Below are 17,284 nucleotides of genomic sequence, written 5' to 3' on the forward strand. Positions count from 1 at the left end.
ATGTCCACATCCTGACCCCCAGAACCTGTGGTTGTGACCTTATTTAGAGAAAGGATCTTGGCAGATGTAATTAACTTAAGGATGTCGAGATGAGATCATCCTGGATTACCTGGTGGGCTGATCCAGTGACAAGGGTCCTTATAAGACACAGAAGAGGGACTTCCCTGGCAGTCAAGTGGTTAAGATAATTCACCTTCCAGTGCAAGGGGTGTAGGTTCAATCCCTGGTCAGGGAGCCAAGAGCTCACATGCCTAGCAGCCAAGAAACCAAAACATAGAACAGAAGCAATATTGTAACATATTCAGTGAAGACTTTAAAATAATGGTCTGCATAAAAATTAAAAAAAAAATCTTAAAAAAAAAAAAGGACACAGATGAGGAAGACACACCCACAGAGGGAAAGGCCAAGTGGAGAAGGAGGCAGGGACTAGAGTGCTGCAGCCATAAGTCAAGAGCACCTGGATCTACTGGAAGCTGGAAGAGGCAAGGGAGGATTCTCCTTAGAGGCTTGCTGATGTCTTGATTTTGGAATTCTGGCCTCCACCGAAAAATAATAGGATCCATTTCTGTGGTGCTAAGCCATTCAGTGTGTGGCAGTTTGTTATGACAGGCCAAGGAAGCTTACACCCCCTCTCAGAGCTACTTCTTCACCTGGGCTGTCCACCAAGATACCTTTTGCTCAAACCCCTGTGTCCTTGTATTTTGGATTTTGTTGTTCAGTCGCTAAGTTGTGTCCGACTCTTTTCAAACCCATAGACTGCAGCACACCAGGCTCCTCTGTCCTCCACTATCTCTGGAATTTGTTCAAATTCAGGTCCATTGAGTCGGTGAAGCCATCCAACCATCTCATCCTCGGTTGTCCCCTTCTTCTCCTGCCTTCAGTCTTTCCCAGCATCAGGGTCTTTTCCAATGCGTCGGCTCTTCACATCAGGTGGCCAAAGGATTGGAGCTTCAGCTTCAGCATCAGTCCTTCCAATGAATTTGTAGAGTTGATTTCCTTCGGGATTGACCGGTTTGATCTCCTTGCAATCCACTGGGCTCTAAAGAGGACCAGAAAGTGAATGGATTCTTCTTGGTGCAGCTGAACACTTAGCGCCCCTCAGGCAGTCCTTCGTGTGGAGCCTTACTCACCTGGCTCTTGGCTCCTGAGTGCCTTCCCTGGTGCAGAAGGACAGGAGACCTCCACCCCCTTGTCCTCTGCTGGGCTGGGCGTGGGCCAGGCTGAAGGACAGAGAGGGGGCAGTGGCAGCAGCAGATGGCACCTCCCAGGACGATGCTGTGCCCGCAGCTCCTGGGCTGCCTGAGAGCCCAATGCAGACAGAAACGCCCTGTGGCTGTGGTCACTGTAGATGTTGGGTGGCCTCGGGGCATTTCCTGTCTGTACCCACACCTCCCCAGAGCATCTGTTCATAGGTTTCTGCTAACTTAGGCTTGCTGGCATTCAGCTGTCTGCATAAAATATTTCACTCAGACCCCACTGTTATTCCCTGCCCATTCATAAGCCCAAGAATCCCTACTTGTATTTTGAGTGGTTTGAGGTCATCCCCAATTCTCTTCTGCTGAGGGCTGTTGTGAGTCTTAGAAAAGCTGTGCCACCCTCGGGGCTTTGTCGTTCCGGGTGCTCACGGGGAGGCACTCCAGGCTGGCCATGTACCAGGGCTGTCTTGACCATTGCTGAGAGCTCAGCGCCAGGCCTGACACCCTGGAGGCTCCAAGTAACCTTGTGCTGAGAATGAATGGATGAAGGATGGCTACTTGAACGGGAGGAACATCGATGACTCTGTATTTGTTCTATTAAGATAATTAGACTCAAGAACACTGGGTTGGCGACGGTCACATTGCTCTCAAACGGAGACTCCATCATACCCAGTGCATTCCTAGTGAGAGATAAATAGGTGGCCAGTTAATGCCTTAAATTTGTTTCCATCTCCTGCTTCCAATACATGAAGGGGTGGGGAAGTGAATGAAAGTCTGTTGCTCAGTTGTATCCGACTCTTTGTAACACTGTGGACTGGAGCTCCCCAGTCTCCTCTGTCCATGGGATTTCCCAGGCAAGAATACTGGATTGGGTTGCCATTTCCTTCTCCCAGGGATCTTCCTGACCCAGGGATCGAACCTGCGTCTCCTGCTTAACAAGCAGATTCTTTGCCACTGAGCCACCAGGGAAGATAGATAGGTGGCTAATTAACGCCTTGAATTTGTTTGCATCTCCTGTTTCCAATACTTGAGGGGTTAGGGGCTGATGGAACAGGTGCTCTGGATTCCTCTGGAGGAGCAATAAGGAGGTTTGCACAGCAGCATTGTACCTAGCTCCTGAACGTGGCTGTGGCTTGGGCCAGTTGCTTTTTATTATGAGTATTTGCAAATACACATAGTATGCTTGAATGATCTAACGACTAGAAAGAATAATGTAGCAAATTCCCTTCTAGATTTAAAACTCACATCTAGATTGGATAACTATTAATTGGGAGGTGACTAAAGCAACTCTCTGACTGGGTATATCTGTAAGACCCAAGAACATTTTCTTATGGATTCACAATACCATTACCAATTGGATAATCATAAATTAATCATAATTAGTTATCATTTAAAGTGCCATTACTGCCCCGTTCCTATTTAGAATACCTGACTATTCCCCAGATATCTTTCTAGGATTTATTTGTTCCATCAGAAGCCACAGCAGACCCCTAGGTTGTGTTTGGTTCCTGACTATGAGCAACGCCTGCTCCCTTTTTGCTGTCTCTCCATTGGCTTGTTGAAGAGACTAGGTCTGATCTGGATTTGTCCTCATGCTTGATTTTGTGGTTTCCCTGGGCTATTTCTTGAAGAAGGAAGGAGGCGGCATCCAGGTTCACTGTTCTCATCACTTTGATTGATTCCCACCCTGCTTATTGAAGTTCCTGTTTCTCCGTGGAGGTCTGCCTGGACCCAGGCGCCAAGGCTCCCTCCCTGAGCCCTGGAGGTCATTGGGTAATTCCGACCTTTTCCTGCTCTGCACTTTGAAAGCAGGCTTGTACTTGTGTAAATATCAGGCCATCTCAGAACACAGTGAGAAGTCCAAATGAAAATAGCAAGAGACACTGGAACATCTTATAGATATTGGGGGAGTGGAGCAGCCGTGGGAGATAAGAAGGCTGGATTCCGCTTGGGGGTCAAGGTATGTTTGTTCTGCGTTGCTCAGAATTATCTCAGATGTTCTCAACTTGAGCCGGGCTCATCTGTCCTGCCTACAGGTGGGCAGAGGTCTCTACACCTGCTGTTGTGTTCAGTCCTTCCATACACAGTGTGTATAGCCACCCTGGGAAAATGTCTATTTAGGTCCCTTGCCCCTTTCAAGGGGATTCATGGTGGATGATTGCTAGGTTCAGTCATTACTTTCATGGTTTCATGATTTGGGCATGATTTCTGGGAGACTAGATTTGGAGGTATGTGTGTGTTTGTGTGTGTTTGTGTGTTGTTGCTGTTGTTGAATCACTAAGTTATGTATGCTTGCGCGCACACACAGGCTTGAAAAGATCTGCTTATCAGAATCAATTTTGTGTCTCAGGAGATTTCAGATTGTGTCACCCCAGATCTCCTTTGATCTATAAAAAAGTGCAAGAGTCTGATTCTTTAAAGGTCTGTATCTTTAAGCATAAACCTTTAGATTCTGGTTGTGTACTTCAGAAAAAATTCTTTCAGAGATAAATTTATGGGTTTTTTTTTTCCCCCTGGGAATGTTAAAAACTGCATTGAGTGATTTTGTGCTCTGATATTCGTCTACCATAAAAAATAAAGTTTCACTCAACCCTCTTCAGATCACCGCCCTTTTGAAACTGGCCAACCTGAAACCCCGCCCTCTCTCAGTGGATGATACAGTGTGAACACGGAGGGTTTTATGAAAAACCTCTCACTTTCAGTTCTTCTTTATTGACTACGTTTTATATACATGGAATTTTCCCCTTTAACAGTTCTGGGGAACCCTCAAATGTTCTGACATATTTTTAGTTCAGGCTTTGTGATTGGTTCTGTGGGAGGCATCAAGTCCCTTTTGGGTCGGTGGGGCCCGTTTGTATCTTTCATTGTGTGAAACCAAAGAGGTGGGAAATCCCTCCTGACATTTACTTTGCTGCTTCAGTGTATTGTGCAGGGATTTCCCCCCCCCCCCCTCCCTAGAAACGATCAGACCTACCTTGAGAGCTTTAAAAAAATACAGTTTTCTTGGTCTTTAATCTGCATGGAATCCAAGTCAGCGGATCTGTTGTAGGTCAGGAAATCTAAATGTAAACCCTGGGAGACAACTGGCAGTGTGAGTTAGTGATTGAATATGGGATCACATGACCTAGGTTCTGAATTTGGATATTTACTAATATTACCGTGAGTTCCTTGAATAGATAATTTAAATCTGTTCCTCAGTTTCCTTAACTGTAAAGCGGAAATAGTAACATATACCCAGCTCCTTCAAGTGTTGCAAGAACCAAAACTGAGACCATGTGAACATGCAAAGTAAATTGGGTTTCACATAAGTAGTTTTACTATTTTGTTTCCAAAGCACTAGTTTCTAGTCATACATTTGCCAGGGTTGATTTAAGCAGTTTTGAGTTGGGATGTAAGAGAGATGGAGAAGGTCTTCTATGACAAGAACTGTACTTGAGGGACTTTTCTTCAGAAAAAGAGTGTCATCCTCACATAATTGGTACATCTTTGTTTATATTTGTTGCTTTCTCCTCAGGCAGGGTAGTAGACACAGGGATTAGAACAAAATCTTTTTAAACTTTTTTTTTAACTTCTCAATTTTGTTTTATTTTATTTTATATATTTTTGGCCACGCCATCTGTCATGTGGAATCTTTATTTCCCCAGCCAGGGATCAAACCTGTTCCGCGCCCGCCGCCCCCCGCCACCACCCTAATCCCTGAACCTGAGTTTGAGTAAACTACGAAAGTTGGTGACAGACAGGGAGGCCTGGCGTGCTGCAGTCCACGGGGTCGCAAAGAGTCGGACACGACTGAGCGACTGAACTGAACCCCTGGAAGGGGAAGTCCCTAAAACAAAATCTCTCATTTCTGTTGGCTGCATGAGAAGATTGAGAGATTCAGTCTCTGACAATGGCCTCAGACACCCCGACTTCCCTTTAGCAGTGAAATGAGTATTGCTTTGGAGAGTTGCCTAATTTTAAAAAATTTCTTTATTTTTAATTGAAGGATAATCACAGTATTGTGTTGGTTTCTACCATACATCAGCATGGATCAGCCATAGGTATATACATATGTCTCCTCCCTCTTGAGCCTCCCTCACACCACCCACCCCTCTAGATTGTCCCAGAGCCCCAGGTTGAGCTCCTTGCATCATACCTCAAATTCCCACTGGCTGTCTATTTTATACATGTTGGTATATATGTTTCCATGCTAGAGTTGCCTAATGTTTAATTTACCTAAGACAGCTGGAGTTCCTCTTTACCAAGTGACAGAAATAAATCATAAGCCATAGACATTTCAGTCAGTGGCCATTTACCTGTGGTCCTGTAAAAAAGGAGGCACAGATAATGAAACACATTGGCATTTCCCAAATCATCACTTTTGACCTTGAAATTTATTTCTAGCCTACCAGACTCCACCTGCCTCTCAGTCTCACCTGGTAGACTGTCAAGGTTTGGGTCATAGTGAGGAATTGGGTTTGGTTTACCATAGACATTCAGCAAACCCAGTGATTTTACTTAATGGGGGAGTCTTACTAGCTGAAACTAGCTAGAACCCTCTGCAATGATGGCCTGAAACCCTTGGCTGCAGTTCTTATTTACTTTTTTTTTTTTTTTAGGAAAAGAAGATTTTTCAGATCCCCTGGATGCATGCTGCTAGACATGGGTGGGATGTGGAAAAAGATGCACCCCTCTTTAGAAACTGGGCCATCCATACAGGTATGAATCCCACATCGTCTCCAGAGGCTGGCACTGTTGCTTTTTCTTTTGTTGGTTTCATGCTTTTTAAAAATCAAGGTATAACTGACAAATTAAATTGCAGGCTATTTAAAGTGTACTTTGTTTTTTGGTTGAGAATATTTAAGTTCTACTCTCTTGGCAAATTTCACTTATATGATAGACTGTTAGCTATTGTTTCTTTTTATTTTTACTGCATGTGTGAAATGCCTTGGCTTATGGTTTCATGAAGATAGTGCTGATAAACCTGTGACTTGTCTTCAGACACATCCAGGACATATGAGGTATAGACTTCATCACTCAGAAGTGATGCTCCACCCATTCCATAGAAACTGAGTCTTTAAATTTCCTGGACATGTGGTTTTCTTTTTTAATTTTTTTAACACCAAAAATACTGTATATTGGGATATATCCGATTAACAATGTTGTAGCAGTTTCAGATGAACAGTGAAGGAACTCAGCCATATAAATGTGGTTTTCTGATGAAGTTCCCCAGGTGTGTACCAGGGGGATGTAGAACTGATTTATTCTGGAGCTGTAAACCTTGGTCGAATTATTTCCCCCAAAGGTAGTTGAGATTATATTTATTAATAATATAACTAGAGAGCTGTTTCTCTTACTATTTATTTAGCTATGTATTTCTTACTATTTATTTATTTAGCTTATTTTTGATTAATACTATTTATTTAGCTATTTATTTCTTATTATTTATTTGCTGTTTGTTTATATAGCTATTTATTTATAATTTCATTTAACTAGGGAGCTGTTTGTTTGAGAGTCAGTTGAAAAGGAGACCTTCCAGTGACTTATGCTTGTTGGTCTCCTGACCTCCTGAAGCGAAGTGAAGTGAAAGTAACTCAGTCATGTCCGACTCTTCTCGACCCCATGGACTATAGAGTCTATGGAATTTTCCAGGCAAGAATACTGGAATGGGTAGTCGTTCTCTTCTCCAGGGGATCTTCCCAACCAGGGATTGAACCCAGGTCTCCCACGTTGCAGGAAGATTCTTTACCAGCTGAGCTACCAAGGAAACCCTCCTGACCTCCTAGCTTTTTCTTTTCCTTACCTTGATTCTCCACATTGATTTCTACCCTTATTTTCTCTGAAGCTGTTTTGTAGACCCAGGGTGACCAGTTTGGTCCCAGTTTGCCCTGAAACTGGGAGAAGGCAATGGCACCCCACTCCAGTACTCTTGCCTGGAAAATCCCATGGATGGAAGAGCCTGGTGGGCTGCAGTCCATCAGGTCGCTAAGAGTTGGACACGACTGAGCAACTTCACTTTCACTTTTCACTTTCATGCATTGGAGAAGGAAATGGCAACCCACTCCAGTATTCTTGCCTGGAGAATCCCAGGGACAGGGGAGCCTGGTGGGCTGCTGTCTATGGGGTCGCACAGAGTCGGACACGACTGAAGCGACTTAGCAGCAGCAGCAGCAGCCCTGAAACTGTTGGGTTTTAAAACAAAAATTCCCGCATCCCAAGAACCTTCTCAGCTCGAACAAACCAGGACGTTTGTTCACTGTAGGTGTGGCCTGGAATGAAAAGCATTCTCTCTATGACCCGCCAGCAATCCTGTTTCCAGAAAGTTTTACTCTGGAAATAATTTTCCCTCTCTTTTTTTCCTCTTAACCTTCATTCTTTTGACTATTTTTTTAGGAAAGCATCAACCAGGAATAGATAAACCTGACCCAAAAACGTGGAAGGCGAATTTCCGATGTGCCATGAACTCTTTGCCTGACATTGAGGAAGTCAAGGACAAAAGCATAAAAAAAGGAAACAATGCCTTCAGAGTCTACCGGATGCTGCCCATGTCTGAGCGACCTTCTAAGAAAGGTAGATAAAGATATTTACCGGCTAAAACAACTGTTGCTTAAATAGTGCCTTTGTGATTTCTTGATTTCCACAATCGTAGCCACAGCAAGAATACAACCCTGTTCCCATTGTGGATGTTAATTCTGCCTTTACTTGGCTGGGTAAAATGACTCTCAGGGCCCCCAAGGAAAGGAAAAGAAACGTTTGGGATCTTGACGGTCTACAGATTACAGCAATAAATGCAGTGAGAGTTTCAGAAAGAATTTAACGTAGGGGAAATGTCTCCATTCTTCATGGATTAATCCTGAACTGTTTTTGTTGCCACAGGAAAGAAACCAAAGACAGAAAAAGAAGACAGAGTGAAGCACATCAAGGTAATCTTTGTGCAGAGAGGAGGCCAAAGTTGTGATCATACAAGTGATTCATAGTCTGTCTCATGAAGACAAGTGATGTGGTCTCTGTGACGTATTTAATCTTGCTTCCTTTGCTGTTGTGATTTCTGTGCTTTCATGTCTCCTCTTTGGCATGTGCCCACTTGTGGGCTCAGGTACACACACCTCCCCTGCTTCATCCAATTTCCCTGAACAATTTATGAATGAACTCACAAATCCACGCTGAGCCTGGCAGTCTTAGGCCTCCATCTGGCCCCCACAACTCTTGCCAGCTGATCACTTAGCTCCAGCTAAGCTCCAGCAACCTGCTACTATCTGACAATATCAAGATGTTTTCAGGCCATTAAATATATTTTAAAGTATATTAGGTATTATAAACTTATATTAAATACCTACATTTATATATGTATGTGCTTAGTCACTCGGTTGTGTCCGACTCTTTGTGACCCCATGAACAGTAGCCCACCAGGCCCCACTGTAGCCTGGCAGGCTACAGTCCATGGGGTTGCAAAAGAATTGGACGTGACTGAGTGACTGAACACACATGCACACACACACATATATATATGTGTGTATATATATATATTTATGTGTGTGTATATATATATATTTATCTGTGTGTGTGTATATATATATATTTTTTTTTTTCCCCTTGATAGACTATTAGTTTGTGCTCTGTTCAGGCCCTCTATTTGTGTGGATCTCAATATAGAACTAGCTTTCATAACTCCCAAAGGTCTTCCATAGGGATGTGTTTGTGTGTGTGAGCTTTTCCGTCGGCTGTGTAGTCTGAAACCCCCTACCCTGTGAGCGTCTTTGTGTGTTGATTGGGGGGTCCTTGTTCAAAAGCCATAGAATTGCCAAATATCCCATGAGAAACTGAAGATGAGCTTCAGTTGCTAAGCAAAGAGCAGACTCTACAGTCCGGGCTGGTAGACCATCAGAGAGACAGTGGTCTGCTTCAGCGCACCCTGTCTGCAGATGAGGAGACGGTGGCGTGAGAAGGTTGAGTGACAGGGGCCCAAGGGCAGCGGGACATGTGGCCAAGTTCACATGCTAACTTCAAACTGAACTTAAAAGTGATGCCAAGTACTCTGATTTCTACTCCAGAATAACTGTTGAAGGAAAATCCAAATTATCCAGACAGCGCAATGTTTAAAAGCAAACCACTGAGTCAAAATAGTCAGAAAAACACACACAAAAAATATACTTCAGTTTGACTTGTGAAGGTAATTAGAGGGGAAAACTTAGGTAAATTGTTAAAATTTCAGACACATTTACTTCTACAATGGAAAAGAAATATTTTAGCTAGAGTGTTTCAGCAGTGAGACCTCTAGTTTCCACTTTCTGTATTTTTAGTTGGTGACTTACTGTAAATATAGCACAGTATAGGCCTTATATTTTAACTTTTTATTATGGAAAAATTTTATACACACAGGAAGGAAGCAAGTGAGTCAAATGTACTTCATAGACCGTCACCCCACTTTCAACATCAATCAGCTCATGGCCATTTTATTACATTAGTACCTTTGTCTACTTCCCTGTATGCATGAAACTGCAGATACTCAACCATTTTTGACTTGCAAAAATAGTTTCATATGATTCAGCCCAATATTTTAAAGCAGATTCCAAACATCATTTCTTTCACAACTACTTCAATAAATATCTTTAAAAGATAAATGTTCTTTAAAAATAATCCAGAATCATTATTACATCTGAAAAAATTAATAGTAGTTCTTCAGTATCACCAAATATCCATCCAGTCAGTGCTTAAAAATTTCTAATTTGTCTCATAAGTTTCATTGTTTTTATACAGTCTGATCACTTGAATCAAAATCATATAAAGTTCACATGTTGTGATTTTTGTATATGTCTCAAGTCTTTTTAACCTATGGGTTTCCACTAGGTTACTTTCAAAAAATTATTTTTTCTTGCAATTGAAAAAATCTTGTTGTTTGTTATATCAGATTTCCCACCATTTGGATTTTTTTTAGGGCCTACATTCTGATTATTCTCGTTTAGTCAGAAAAGTGTAACTTCCACAAATATGTGATTTTGAAGAATCCTCTACAGTCTTAAGTACAACTCTGTCATATTTACTGCTATTAATATTTTCACAGCATCTAGCTTAGTCACTGGTACAAAACAGATAATTAATACATATTTGATCACTGCGTAGATACATGAGTATTTGTTGACCAAGTAGATGCATAAATAAATATATGGGGAGGGAGTGGAGGGTTAGAATGCAGATTAAATTTCATAATCTCAGTTAATGGAGAAATAAAAATGGAGTAACAGATGTTCACTTTTCAGTTGACTTTGCTCAGACATACCCTCCAGAAGCAATGACTATTAGGTGCCAATGATCGTAAGATGTACTATTATTTTTTTAATCTGTAAGCAAGGAAAATTGCTTGCAGTGAAATCTTGACATACATAATTGATCAGAAGGCACGTCATACTTCAGGGGTAGGGAAATGTGAGGAATGTGCCCCTCACAAGTCCATCAGTGTGCGAACTGATGACACGTGGTGTTCTTAGCAGGAAAGGTCATCTGCAGCCCTGTCCCAGTGACAGTGTCTTCCATGTGGCCAGGCCCCACATTGACACAGGGGAGCAAGTAAGAGCTTTCCTCGTAGGTTCAGCCATGTGGGTTAATTCCATCCCAGGAGAGGGTGCAGTGAGAAATCCTGCTGTGATGTAGACTTGCTTAGTACCTGAATTGTGTCCCTCAGAGAGACATTGTTCCTTCAGCAGAAGATAGGCGATTCATCGGAAGTAAACACAACTTAACTTTTGAATATAAATCCCCTTGCATCTGACTTACAGCAAAGGCTGGGAACATGGAGGAGGCTGGTAGGCTTTCCCAAGTGCTGTGGCTCATGGCTGCATAGTGTTTATTGAATGTTTCTGTAGAGCGGTTCAAAGTTCATTCCCCAGATTGTCTGGAATTGTGTAAAGGATTTTACTGAGATGTTCATACATTACTTTTTATTGTTTGTCAAAACAGCTAAGGTCTGAGTTCATATGTCCTGTGCATATATGCAACTGAATAGACTAGGTAGGTTTCTTCTACAGAGAAAATTTGTCTTATACGTATGCTTCCCTTGTGGCTTAGTATCTACCGGCTAATGCAGGAGACGTGGGTTGGATCCCTGGGTCAGGAGGATCCCTTGGAGAAGGAAATAGCAACCCACTCTAGTATTCTTGCCTGGGAAGTCTCATGGACAAAGGAGCCTGGCATGGTCCACGGGGTCACAAAGAGTCAGACATGACTGGGTAACTAAGCACAAGCATGTAGTAACTAGATATGAAAATTTGCTGTTAAAACAAGCTCTTCCCAGTCTTCCTTCAATTAAAGTTGAAGTTTTTTTTCTTTTTAAGATACCCGAATAAATACTGCTGCTGCTAAGTCGCTTCAGTCGTGTCCGACTCTGTGCGACCCCTGAGATGGCAGCCTACCAGGCTCCCCTGTCCCTGGGATTCTCCAGGCAAGGATACTGGAGTAGGTTGCCATTTCCTTCTCCAATGCATGAAAGTGAGAAGTGAAAGTGAAGTCGCTCAGTTGTGCCCGACTCTTAGCGACCCCATGGACTGGAGCCTGCCAGGCTCCTCCATCCATGGGATTTTCCAGGCAAGAGTACTGGAGTGGGGTGCCATTGCCTTCTTCTTTAAATTATTTTTTTCATTGCATTATGGTTGATTGAGTTGAAGTTTTAACTAGGAAGGAACATGCAGAGCATACTGGCCCTCTTAGAATATTTCTTGGGCCATTCAGGTAGTCTGTTATCTCCATGCTCTTTGTTTCCTCGGGAAATAGCTTCCCAGAAACTGGGAGACCCAAGGCCCATTGACCACGTAATATGTGCAGAAATGCTGCCTCCATATCCTCGGATGTTGGAGTATATGCTGTGCACTCAGTGAGCCATTTTACTTGAACTAAGCCCTGCCTGCGTGGAGGTAACTGGCTGTCTAAGGAGATATTCGCATAAGAAGCACAGTAGAGAGCAGTACTAGATGGCACTTCATCAGAGCACATCTGTGTTTCAGAAAATGTCCCAAGGCCACAATGAGTAAGGATAGAAGTGGATAAAACAGAGGGGTGTAGCTGACATTCTGGAGCTCCTACCATGCTCTCAGCTTCAATTATTACCTGTTTCGTCCTTCTCACGATGGGCAGGTTGTCTCCCTTTTGCATCAGCAGCAGTGGAGGCACAGGGATGTTGGGTGATTTTCCCAGAGTTGCACTGCTTTATGGAGTTGGGATTTGATTCCAGGCGAGTCCAACTCCAGAACCTGTGCCCCATCACCTTCCTCAGTGCCTCTTGGCCTCTTGGAAGCTGTGGGCTCCGAGCCAGGCCTTGGGGGACACGCCAGTACATTGGTGGATATCCACCACCACCAACAGCATCGCACGTGAAGGTCTGGAGGTCAGAGTTGCTGTTTGGTCTTCATTGGGTAGGGCTTCCCTGGTGGCTCAGATGGTAAAGAATCTGCCTGCAGTGCAGAAGACCTGGGTTTGATACCTGGGTGGGGAAGATCCCCTGGAGAAGGGAATGGCAACCCACTCCAGTGTTCTTGCCTGGAGAATTCCAGGACAGAGGACCTGGTGGGCTATAGTCCACGGGGTTGAAAAGAGTTGGAAATGAGAAGTCAGGAAACCAGCTTCATTAGAGCAGGAGCCTGAGTGAGGCCTCATGGGGAAAGAAAGCATGTAGGTAGGATGGATTCGAAATGAATACTTGAAAACTGTAGACTGCTTCCAAATCAAAGAATTGGTGCTCTTAGAGAAAATATAATCAAGGACAGCCTGCACAGTCACTTGGTAAAGAGCAGGCCTGGTCTCTGTTAGTTTTGAGTACAGACCTCTAGATGGGAATTAGAGAAAAACAGGTATTAGCTCAGCAGAATTTTATTTTATTTTTTGGCCACCTTGCACAGCATGCTGGATCTTAGTTCTCTTACCAGGGATTGAACCCGCGCTCCCTGCATTGGAACTGCGAAGTCTTAACCACTGGACTGCCAAGGAAGTCAGCAGATTTTTCTGATAGAGTGCTCAGATCCAACAGTGACTTAAGCTGGCTTACCAAACAATATGCTCCCTGTTGCTGTCCACAGATAGACTGAATGACTACCTGTCAGGGCTCATCCTGGAGTAAGCTTTTCATGGGTGGCAAGGGACCTTCAATTTTTAAACCTTAATGAACTGAAAACCCATGCCAGCAACCCACCTAAACTTACAACAGATGGAGTCAGAACTTCTCTGGAAGCAGGGAACAAGTGAAAGGCTCGCCCAGCCAACCCTGGTGCCCCCCTCTCCTCTTGGAGGCTCTTGAAGGGACTGCTCAGAGCACAGTCTGCAAAACTGGTTGGCCAACTAACCTCCGTGGATGTTTTTGTGGCATAAGGCACAGCTGACCTCCTTGGGAAGGACTTGGAGCATGGTGGACTTGATATTTAAGGGAGGTCTTTCTCACAGTGATGGGAAACAGTCAGGGAGGAGAGACTGCAGTAGACAGTTTCGCTGAAAATAGTGGTTGGAATGGAGAGGAGACATTTCTCTGCAAGAGGATGCTGAGGATGAAGACAGGTGTGGATCCAAGAGGCAGCCCTGAGTTTTCAGGCCTCATGGAGAGATGTTAGGACAGAAAGAGGAGCCAGGTTGGCTTAGGACTCAGCAGGCCAGGTTATGGTACAGCCAGGTGTGGTACAGGACAAGAATGAGCATCACAGAGGACCAGGAGATGCTGTGGGCAAAGGCCGTTCGTGACCTGAGGGATCTCTGTATATTTGTTCTATAGAGAAACGTTCACCTATTTTTGTAATTTGGGCTCTTGCCTGAAAAAAAAAAATAGTTTAGTTTTAGATCTTCCTATTCTAATAATTTCAAAAATTTCAGCTGAATGTAGTGAGGATCCCTGTTTTTCTGCTCCCTGGATGGAAACCTTTCAGAGAGGTGCAGGATGCTTTTCACTAGACAATCTGCTGTCTTGTCCTTCCAGAACCAAAGAGAAGGTTTGCATGGAGGACTTGGAAATCGATCGGCTGGTTATTTTGGATGTGGGGACGGGAGGAGGTAGTGTTCATAGTCTCAGTCTCCATTGGTGGTGGCGGTGGTGTAGTCGCCCAGTCGTGCCTGACTCTTCGGGACCCCAACGATTGTAGCTCACCAGGCTCTTGTGTCCATAGGATTTCCCAGGCAAGAATACTGGAGTGAGTTGCCATTTCCTATTCTCTTCTGTTACAGAAGTTGTGCAGGATTCAAGGCAGGGATCTGGGGAATAGAACAATGTTGGCAGTAGTTCTTTCTCAGTCTCCATTGGAATTAGTACAGGATCCAAGGGTTTATTAAGACAGAAACTACTGGAATTGGACCATGTTCCCTGACCAAAGACTGGGTTCAGCTCCTGTATCGCCTCAGATTAAAAGGAGTGTGATCTTAGAAAACTAATTTCGTCTCTGAGTCATAGTTTTCTCAAGTGTAATGTGATAAAAGTCGCACTTGCCACTAATTAAACTGTAGATCATGTGAAACACTTTGACGTCTCCACATTGAGAAATCAGAATAATTTAGGTTTTTAAATATATGCAAGTCTGACTGCCTCGTTACTTTTATAAGAAACCTAAAGTGGAAAATGACAACAAAAGAGACCCATGAAAATGAGCAGTTCTTTCCATAATTCCCTAAAATGTTCTTAGTTCCTTTTGGGAAATCAAAGAGATGGAAGAGGAATAAGATGACACATGGAGCTTGTTGGAGGTGTTGAGGGGGTAGAAAGGGGGCCATTGAGAAAGCCAGAGAGGAGGGGGCCCTTAGCAAGGTGGTGAATCCGGTAGATTTTGTTGTCAAGAAGGAAGAGTTGCAGGTCTTCCTGTTGGATGTCAGAGTGTGGGGCTGAGGGAAAGAGACTTGCAGAAAGATGCTTGGATTTGGGAGAGTGGAGTTTTATCTGTGACCTTGGATAATAGCGAGTGTTTATTTAATTATAGATGACAGGTGCATATTCATCGTATTTAATCTTTCCATCATCCCTGTGGGAATGTTGTGGGTTCTATTATTGTCCTCAGTTTACAGCTGTCCACAGCATCCTAAGAGACCGCTGAAGAGGCTAAAGCCCTGTAACTAGTGAAAGACTTGAACTCCAGGCTCATGTGACTCCAAAGCCAGACTGTCTCATCGTCATCTTCTCCGGGAGCTGAGAGTTCGCTTCCACGAGTGGAGTGGCAGCCAAACTGCAGGCTTTTCCGAGCCACAGTGAGGGGGCTGTGGTGGGAAGGCAGGTGCACAGTGAAGAGTTTAGCTCTCAAGGGAACGTGACGCTTCAAGTCACAAGCAAGCGAGTTTCTTCCCAGAAAGGATAAACTCTTTGGAATTTGTAAAAGAGATGCTACACGGAAAGAGGATAAACATTCTACCCAACAGGGCAGTCCCTAGTCCTTCCTGGGCAGGGGTAGGGTGGGTGGGTGGGTCAGCGTTTCATACATCTGGTCAACCCTGCCGTTTGTGATTTTTTTTTTTTTTCCCCCCAAGAACTGAGCTATACAGTGAGGTAATGTCTTCAAAGTCACGGATATCGTGGTGGGAATTTGCTGGGTGGGACTGTGGCTTCCCTAAGGTTTACAGAGCATTCGTGATTGAGTCCAAGCAGCACATGCATTGATAAGAGTACTCTGCATGCCTTGGAGCAGCCACTTGAAATTTTTCAAAGCAGAGTCATATCCATCTCACGTGATCTTCTGCTCCCGTCTTCTGTTCTTTCCATCCTTATACTCCCCTCTCCAGTGTGGTTTCCCCAGGAGTTGTATGTGGTTTTTTGGTCTGATTCTGTTGCTGTCGTAGATAGCAATAGCTTCTCTTCTCTTGAAGAGAAGCACTCTCATCAAACCACTGAAAGTCAGTCTGTACCCCAGCACTGGCTGTCCCAGAGCTGTTGGTGCTTTCAGAGGTTGGAGGGCTCTGGTGCACTTGAGTAAAGCAGAATTGAGAGCCAAACTTAGGCAGAGGAATTGGTTCTCCTAGATTCATTAGTATCAATATGTAGACTCGCGGAAGGCTTGAACAGGCACCATGGATGTGGGCTGCTCCACTGGCCTCCACGGAGTCGAGGGGTCTTCAGCTGGGAGTCTGGCCCGTGTCACCGGCCGCCCCACCCCACCCCTGGGGCAGGATGCTCAAGTGGCCAGGGTCCAGGGCAAAGCCTATATGAGAAAAATTCATCCACCATGTGCTCTGAGTTCCTGTCCTTGGGCTCATAGTTGAGGCAGAGCTTTTCCTCCAAAAGTATAAAAGGATTCCTCCCTTAGAGAGACGGTCAGGAGCTGACGCATGCACGCCCTCCTTCAGAGAAGGAAGAGTTGGGGTCTCCCCAGCACGGAGCTTTTCTTAGATAGTAATGCAGCTTCCTTACCCAGGGGTCATCGGGTTGTAGAGGTAAGCATTTCAGGAAGGTAAGCCAGGTGCAATGGTGTTACCTCCTCCAAGGAAGAAGGGGAAAAAAAGGGAACACTAGAGGAGACATTCTAGGCAGAAATGTGCTTTTTAAGCTCTAGCTGATTGAAAACATGCACTTGAAACACGCACTTGGGAGACGAACCTGACCTTGGCATTAAAAGAAAGCAGACAGGGTAGAATTTAAGCTAAGCAAAGGAAGGGAAAAGGAAGTGTTCTCAATTCTTTTTTCTTTTCTTCTTCCTAGCAAGAACCAATTGAGTCACCTTTGGGGCTTAGTAACGGAGTAAGTGATCTTTCTCCTGAGTATGCGGTCCTGACTTCAACTATAAAAACTGAAGTGGATAGTACGGTGAACATCATAGGTAAACTGTTTTGACATCTCATTTCTTTATACACACAAGTAGCCCCTCCGGGGTCGAGAATTTGTAAAACGTGACTTAAAATAACATAGGCTGTGGGAGGAGGGCTTGGAACTGTCTCAGAATGCAAGTTCAGGCCCTCGGATGTCAGGGCTGAAAAATACAATCCTTTGAGGATCAGATAAAGGAACTGAGGTGGATGGACCTCAAGAAAATAGGTAGATGAAAAGAGATTCCACCCCCCACCGCCCCTCACCGGCGGCTAATGACCGGCAGTTCTCAGTCTTTGCATTTTTGGTTATGTGGACAAATGTGTTATTTATTTAACTTGGGAACAAGGAGTGGGGGAGACTG

General features: G+C 44.1%; 1 protein-coding gene across 4 annotated transcripts in view; it reads left to right on the plus strand.

Annotated features, from left to right (window-relative positions):
• IRF2 (interferon regulatory factor 2) overlaps positions 1-17,284 on the plus strand; it is a 103,903-nt gene that overhangs the window by 63,474 nt on the left and 23,145 nt on the right. For all 4 annotated transcript variants that reach the window (XM_055567427.1, XM_055567430.1, XM_055567428.1 and 1 more), the window contains exons 3-6: positions 5,795-5,894; positions 7,569-7,745; positions 8,052-8,098; positions 16,816-16,933. In XM_055567427.1, the coding sequence (XP_055423402.1) occupies positions 5,795-5,894; positions 7,569-7,745; positions 8,052-8,098; positions 16,816-16,933 (442 nt within the window). The remainder of the gene's footprint in view (positions 1-5,794; positions 5,895-7,568; positions 7,746-8,051; positions 8,099-16,815; positions 16,934-17,284) is intronic.

Source organism: Bubalus kerabau, chromosome 2, assembly GCF_029407905.1.
Source record: "Bubalus kerabau isolate K-KA32 ecotype Philippines breed swamp buffalo chromosome 2, PCC_UOA_SB_1v2, whole genome shotgun sequence".
Lineage (NCBI taxonomy): Eukaryota > Metazoa > Chordata > Mammalia > Artiodactyla > Bovidae > Bubalus > Bubalus kerabau.